The 7,805-nt window shown below is 38.5% G+C and overlaps 1 protein-coding gene across 3 annotated transcripts; it reads left to right on the top strand.

Annotated features, from left to right (window-relative positions):
* The first annotated feature begins 451 nt into the window (after positions 1-451).
* LOC102297310 lies at positions 452-6,128 on the top strand. 3 transcript variants are annotated; one of them, XM_005952335.3, is made up of 4 exons: positions 452-1,052; positions 1,190-1,561; positions 2,067-2,100; positions 5,017-5,540. In XM_005952335.3, exons 1-4 carry the CDS (start codon positions 633-635, stop codon positions 5,055-5,057), a joined length of 867 nt encoding a protein of 288 aa, XP_005952397.1. In that variant the 5' UTR covers positions 452-632; the 3' UTR covers positions 5,058-5,540. The 3 variants fall into 3 exon arrangements, with proteins under 3 accessions (XP_005952397.1, XP_042071769.1, XP_014186663.1); XM_014331177.2 differs by lacking the exon at positions 5,017-5,540 and adding an exon at positions 5,585-6,128 and having other exon boundaries at positions 453-1,052; XM_042215835.1 differs by lacking the exon at positions 5,017-5,540 and having other exon boundaries at positions 2,067-2,364.
* Positions 6,129-7,805: the final 1,677 nt, after the last annotated feature.

Here is a 7,805-nt window from a genome sequence, read left to right as displayed (position 1 = left end):
ATCTCCACCCTGCTTGCATTCTTTTTCTTCTTCACCTCTCTTGTTCATGTTTGCTTGACATTTTTTGTTCAACACTGAATAAAAAAGTTGGTTGAGTTGCCATCTCTTTACAGTAGACTCCACAGGCTGTGGTGACTAAATTGTGTTAACCACACGTTTTAACATCTCATGACATAAATAACATAAATTCACTTTGTATCTGTAACACTCTACGTTTCAAACTGTGAATAGAATTCATCATTCCAAGTCATTCATCAAAAAACCTGTCGTGCCACACAACCTCATCCTAGTATAAAGTGTTTGGGAAACATGAAATTTGTTGACACGACTTTGGAAACGTTTTGAACAGAGTGCTGTTTAAACTCCTTCTCATGACGTCACGTTGCGTTTGCATCCTGCCACCTGTAGGAGCAGCACTCGTGGTTCTTATGTGAGGGTGGGAGCAGAGAGCTCATATCTTCACTTTGACTGGAGGACTTGCTCACTTCACAGCTGCTATAGGACTGAGATATTAAGCTGAATTTCAAAGAGACTGTGATACTTGGTGTGAAAAGCAGGAAATATTTCTTTTTCTTTGTCTGTAATTTTACAGGTCAGAAGCTGCAGCCTCAGCAGGCACCGAACTGCTCAAGATGTTGAATAAACTCCTGCAATATGTCCGTAGTGGAAAAATCGGCACCACTGGCACAGGCATCGGGATTTTCTTCGCATTTATGTATCTGCAGGCCAAGATGTGCGCTTGCTCAGGCCACACTTTTGATTGCAATGAAATGGTGGTCGTGCCTGTTTTTTTAGTATTTTTCCTGGTGCTCCTGATAGACCAGACATTTCGGAGCACAGCGGAGCATCCATCCACGTTTTTATGCCTTGTACTCAAGCGCGTTATCAGAGCATTTCTAATCAGTCTGCTGTGGATTGTAGCTGTGTTGCTTTTCACAGACTGGTATAGTTGCTGTACCACTGATGAAAAAAAGAGGAAGCTGTTCTGCAAACCTGAGAGTCTCACGGCTGATGAAAAAGCTCAAATACCTGAGCTGCAAATGAAGTCAAAGGTGAGGATGTTTTGTTATTTTTCACACACAGTGCACATGTAATGTTATTGTTCTGTTTTTTTAATTTATGAAAGTATAATAAATATACAGACACATTAATGCTGTTATGTTTTGCATGTTTGTTGCTTCTTTTTCAGCTTGCTGCTTACTCTCTGCTCCTCAGCATGACTGTTGTCGCTTTCTTCATGACTTGGAGTGGGTGGAGAAAATGGTTTAAAAAAAAATACAGTTGGTGCAACAAGAAAACTTTTTACTACAAACTGATTTTGGAAGAAGAGAAAAAAGTTCTGGAGGAGCTTTTGAGGAAAGAAGCAAATGAAACTCTGACTAAAGAAATCACGAGCAACATAAAAAGGAAAGACTGGGACGGCTGTTTAAATGTTGCTCAACAAATGATCAGTAATGCAAAACATCAAAAACCAGAAGCAACCAACCAGCAGATCAACTGGATCAGTGAGGGGAGCTCCAGCAGAGGGGGACAGCATCATCAAGAAGCAGCACATCAGCAGGTAAAAGGCTCTGTTATATACAGATGTTACAGCTGCCAGACTCAGTCAGGGGCGTCAGACTCAATCACTGAAGGAGCCAGAACTCAAAATATACTCTAGGTGTTGGACCAAACAGGATGAACATTATTGAACAGACCAAAGGTAACCCTGTTTTAAACAGAAATGCAAACTGAAATATTGACATATTAAATTATGTTGCCGTTATTGGGCCTAGAGTTTGACAAGTCTGGTCTAAAATGATGGAACTAGTTCTTGTTTGGATTCAGCTGACCATGAATAAGTTGAACTTGTAATTTTGTTGCAAGTTAACTAGAAATTGAAAAATACATTCGTTTACACTTGTGTTTCCTCCTAGTTTGCAAATAGGATCCATATTAGGAATATGCTGAACACTAACACTGTGCAGAAACACAATGAAGAGCCAATAATTAGTGCACAGAGATTCTGTCATTTCTTTTTTCAGTGAGAAATACATTTTTTATTCATTCATAAAATTATTTTGCAGGCACAAAAGTATGAACTCCAAGCATTGTCACAAGGTAAATTAACCCACAATCCTTATTTCATCTTACAGCTCTTGACATCACTCAACTTCCCCTTTACTGTGAAAATACTGAAAATCAGACACTTCATTATGTTTCTTCACTGATGTGAAGACGGTGATCTGCACATTTGCCCCCCGAGGTCTCTGCTGTACTTGTTTTCACTAAAACCTTTTTGCTGGTTTTACATTTACAAAACTATCATAATGACTATGGAACGCAAGGACTGCCATAATGAATTAATTAAATACACCATTAAATAATTCATTAAATGTGGCAATAATTAATTAAAATTTGAAATAATAAAAAAAATTAACACATTGAATTAAGTAATTATTGACACATTTAACGAATTATTTATTTATTTCACATTTTAATTAATTATTGCCACATTCAAATAATTATTTAATGGTGTATTTCATTAATACATTATGGCTGTCCTGGCGTTCCATAGATGACACAGCAGACAGTAAATTTCTAAACTGTAAAAGTAACAGGGAGGAGAGGGCGGGGCGGCATCTAATAACCAACTCGCAAAATAAAACAAAATAAAAACAAAACAACAAACACGAAAACACCAGACATCATGATACAGACTTATAATTTGCACTGATGTTTTTTCGAAACATGAAAAGTGAGCGCGAGAGCCCTCGGTGCGCCGGCTTGCTGCTGAAGTCAAAGTAAACTTTGTCATCTCCGCTACATAGGTGAGCCACACGATCGTGGCTCAAGAGTTGGGAGGTCACCTTGTAATCGGAAGGTTGCCGGTTCGAGCCCCGGCAGTCTCAGTCATTGTGTCCTTGGGCAAGACACTTCACCCGTTGCCTACTGGTGGTGGTCAGAGGGCCCGGTGGCGCCAGTGTCCGGCAGCCTCGCCTCTGTCAGTGCGCCCCAGGGTGGCTGTGGCTACAATGTAGCTGCCATCACCAGTGTGTGAATGTGTGTGTGAATGTGTGGATGACTAGATGTGTAAAGCGCTGTACAAATACAGGCCATTTAGCATACAGTCCAATATACATAGAGAGATGAGACGACGAGGCTCCAGTTAAGTAAACAATAAATATAAGAAGAGTAAGAAAATAAATATGCACTCTAGGACCCGGGGTAAAGGGATCAATAACAATTTATAGTTTGATGATTTAAAGTCTCACACACAACCCGTCGAAAGGGGAGGGGCTGCTTCCAAATAGAGCACATTTCATTCATAATGATGTGAATCCAAGCCCCATCATGTATTCATGATCTGAATCCTGGGTTGTGTGAAATCCCAGAAATAAACCTTAGACAAAGTGAATCTGTGATCTAAGGTGTAGGTCTGTTAGGTCATGTTGTGGTGATCCTCGAGTTGGGGGATTTGTGTTCATACTGGAGGGCAAAATTAAAACCAATGGAAGATGGACAAGAAAAGTTGAAAGTCATCAGGTGCTCAGTTTAGAAATAATAGAAAAGAAGCGAAGAGAAACGAGCAAAAGATGCAGGCAATACAGGCCAGAGGGAGTGTTCGCCCGGGGCGCCAAACAGGCTAGGACCGCCACTGCAACTAGCATAGGTATCGCCCCAGTTGAATTAATGAAGGATGAACTTATTTTAGTGTTATAAATTTTAACTGTTAGAGTTCAATTTAACCACCAGTGTTTTTGATTGTTGAACAGGCTACAGTGTCTTAATTAATCTTTCAGAGAGCAGTGAGAGTGAATTTTAGGGGATTTTAAAACACTTTTTTTGGAGAAATGACAACGTAACAGCCATATTCATTAAAATATAGTTTTATTAAAAGTTTAAATGGAAAGAACATTCTGGAACAGTTGGGAATTATTATAAAACCATTACAGTCATTAAACAATGTCCTCACTTTTGTATCATAAAAAAATCACCATAGCTACTATTTTTAATTGTTACTGATATTATTTAATACTTAGTGCAGGAAACTTGCTCATTGCAAAGTAGTTTGTAAACAGTGGTGGGAAATACTTTGTCTGCCTCGCCAACCCCCCCTTTGATCCCTGTTTAATGATCTCAGTTGGCTTTTAATTACTGGATTCTAATTTAGTTATTGTTAGATTGTTACATGGGAGTTATTTGTGTTTGGAGTTGCAGAGCAGAACCACCAAATAATAATCTAGTGTATATATATCTATACTGGGCTTTTCTATTCTTTTTCTGTATATGTCTATGGGACGTATCTGAGTGAAAATGAGGCTTAAATTACTTTTGAAATTCAAAAATGGGATTAAATGTAGTCTAAAGGGAATTTTAAAATCCAGACTGCGTGTGGTCTCAACATTACAAGTAGGAACTTGTTCACAGAATGCAATTCGATCATTTAAATTATGTTAAACAAAAATTTTAATGGGTCAGTTTTTAAAACTTTGGCGCTCAATATATCTTTCGCTGAAAATGGTCACTTGGAGGCTTTAGAACTGATCAGAAAACCACATAGGGATCAGAGTCCAATTGCACAGCAAGAATATGAACAAGAGTCATTAATTCAGACCAAAATCCAATTCTGATTCTGGTCTTTTCCCAGCTCTTCCTATCCAGATTAGATTTTGGATCTGCTCACAGTGTCCGTAAAACGACTCTTTTAATCCTTTCTATTTTGTTTAGTTTTTCAAAGACTATCACCATCCACACTGACACATGTTCAATTCCTCACAGTGAGTCAGAACTGTGATTTTGTTGCACGCAGTGCCTGGAATAGAGCACAGAAGTAAAAACAAGCTATAAATACAACTTTGTCTCAGTAAACGCTAACACTTGTTTTTTATTTATTTATTTTAATTGTTTTCATTTTTCAAGTCTAGTTTGATGTCATTCAGTTAACACAAGCGTTCAGGTTTCAGTCTAGAGTGGCTGAAATAACTTTGTTCTTTACAGAGACACTTCTGTGTTGTTGTTTTTTTTGTCCGATAGAGATCAGAGACACCGAACCGTTATTTGATGAATACTTCTGAAAGAAGATGAAGAGGTGCAGCTACAAAATCAATACAAATGACCACTGACAAATCATGCCCATCCAGCAGTCTGCTTTCTGATGCTTACCTCGGTTCAGGTGTTGGGTGCAGCAGTCTGATCAGACCTCATTTTCCTTTGTAACTTCCTGCACCTCCCCCAGCTCCTCTGGAGTCCCACTGAGACGTTTACAAGTCTGCACGACACCCAGTCTCTCTTTATGCAATTTTTGTCAAACTATGTAAAGTGTCCATTCTGTGTTGTTGCTGTTTGGAATGATAAATCTAAAGAAATGTTTATAAGTTTGTATTATGCTTTATTTTTTTATATAGCCTATTGACTATTCAGCTTTTACATTAATACACTTGCAAATGGAGTGGTGTAAGTAAATAACATTCATCAAAATAAAGTGCTCTGTAAAAAACAAAACAAATACCCTGTGATATTTTGTGGACTACCTTATGCTTTAATAGCAGCACATTTTCCCTGTGACACTGTATTGAAGCTTGTGCTGTGTCATTTTTCACAGAGATCTTATCCTGATGATGGGAAAACTGGACCACTACATGAAGTGTTCTCAAGCACATCCTAAAGATTCTCAGTGAGGAACAGGCGTAGACATGAAAATGATTTCAAGCTACCTTAACCACTGTACATCAGGAATAAAAAATAAAATAATGTGGTTCTGTATATTCAAGTATTCACCTTAACTAATTTTTTGGGCACCTAACATTGTTGAACCTAGATCTCCAATCCAATCAGAAGACTCTTACCTCTTATCCGTTTTTTATGTGATAGTGTTAAAATAGTATTTAGTGTTTTCTAGCTGTTTTCTTTTCTTACTGCACAGTAAGAAGAAAGTCTGCTGCATCCGTTTTATAATGAAATGTGAAATTGCAAAGAAATTGAAATTGTGGACCCTGCAGTGGCTGTTACATAATGTGAACCTGTATGTGTCTGCCATGAACAACTAATCAGAGAGGAAAACTCAAGCAGTCAACCCACCAATCCAAGCACCAGAACATAAACTGACAGGGCATGCATACAAAACTGTACAAGAGTAATAATAAGAATGCATACTTTATTGATTGAAATGTTCACATTTTGGACAGAGAGGACAGATGGTTTGAAAGAGGAGTGAAAGAAGCATCTATGTCCACTGTGAGCGATCATCTTTGAACAGAGGCGGGGTTTACGACACCAACTCTCTGCCATCTATAATCCAGTTTTGAGATCCCTCCCCAGACGCCTTAACGCCCACTCACATCCTGGGCCATCTGATCTCAGGAATTCGCATGATAAGGTGGGGCCAGGTTTCACAATGAACTCACCCGAAACTCTGGCTGATTGGGACCCACACCCAGTTTCACACCTTGGCTCAGGCGATTAGAGGATCATCAGGGGTCCTTTTGTCCCTCTTTGGGGGGAAACTCCCACTAGGTTTATATCTGGGACTCTCCACCATTTGACCTTAGAACTGAAGAAGCTTCTTGGATGAGAGGTGAAACGTCTTCAAGCAACTTAAAGAAGTCCAGACGCTTTTCTTTGCAAGCTCCTTTGACTTTCTCCAAGTGGTGAAGACAGCAACACAAAGAGCATCTACTGTCAGGAACTGCCGTCCATTTTTGTAAAAGTCCTTCACCATCCATCCCCAAAGGTTCTCAAGTGGATTTAGATCAGGGGAACATGCAGGATGGTCCAAGAGAGTGATGTTATTCTCCTGGAAGAAGTCCCTCGTCCTCCAGGCATTGTGTTCTGTAGCATTGTCGCTGTTGAAAAACCCATTTGTTACCACACAGACATGGGCTAATTACTGATTACTTCTCCAAAAGTAAAAGTAAAGTAATCCTGTTACTTTACTGATTATTTATTTTCAAAACTAATTTGTTACTTAGTTACTTTTAAAAAACATGATACACAACCTGAATAGGTAATAAAGCAATAGATCTTTCAGCCCAATTCTACTTTTTCTGCATAATCCATCATATAAAATGTAATCAAATGAAAAAGTCTCTTTTTAAAACTTGATTTAATAGTTTTGATCCTCTCCTGTCACGTCTGTGACATTTAACTTCGTCATACGTACAGATTTGGATTATTAACTTAAATCAAAAAATCAAAACAATTATTTGTTCATTGCTCCTTCCAACTTTTGACATGTGACCATTTCTGGTTTTCAAGTTGAAATAATTCTATATTGATACCTTATCTAGAACTCAACCCCAGCGGTGTCCAACCTTTTTTGCACCATGGACCAGTTTAATGTCAGCCAATATTTTCCTTTAGGGCCTTTAAGCCAAGACAAAAATTTCACGATAAAATCTCTGAAAACCATAAATTTCACACCCGAGCCTCAACTCTCGCGACCGCTACTCTACGCTATCAACTGCCACAGGAAGAAAGTGGTTAAAAATGAATATGCAGATAAATAAATAAATTCAAACCACCAAATCAGACACATGAAAGTCGTCTTTTTCAATAATATTCAGTCAGTGCTGTTCAATGTGTGCTGCATATATGATGTTTTAAGTTATGTGTTTATGTAGTAATAAAATCCAAATGACAGCCTTTACTTTTATTTTAAACACATGTCAGGCTGTCTTTCTATTCAGACACTGCTTCACTCTGACCTGCAGCACTCTTTGGTCTGTAACGCCTCCCTGAGGATAAAAGCTCAATATGCAGGTAATTTACTTTCTAGAACTGAGGCTGATGTAAATTTACAAATACAACCCTCAACCCCCACCCCC

The sequence above is a fragment of the Haplochromis burtoni genome, unplaced genomic scaffold (genome assembly GCF_018398535.1).
Source record: "Haplochromis burtoni strain Fernald_Lab_line unplaced genomic scaffold, NCSU_Asbu1 Contig_838, whole genome shotgun sequence".
In the NCBI taxonomy this organism is placed as follows: Eukaryota; Metazoa; Chordata; class Actinopteri; order Cichliformes; family Cichlidae; genus Haplochromis; species Haplochromis burtoni.
Note: the sequence above shows the minus strand (reverse complement) of the source record. Positions and strands in the feature narration are given on the sequence as shown.

Excerpts from the sequence above, each read along its gene's own strand:
- LOC102297310 (XM_042215835.1), top strand. The coding sequence starts at position 633 with ATGTTGAATAAACTCCTGCAATATGTCCGTAGTGGAAAAATCGGCACC. Across the intron at positions 1,053-1,189 it reads AGCTGCAAATGAAGTCAAAG|CTTGCTGCTTACTCTCTGCT; the intron begins GTGAGGATGTTT and ends CTTCTTTTTCAG. Across the intron at positions 1,562-2,066 it reads AAGAAGCAGCACATCAGCAG|GCACAAAAGTATGAACTCCA; the intron begins GTAAAAGGCTCT and ends ATTATTTTGCAG.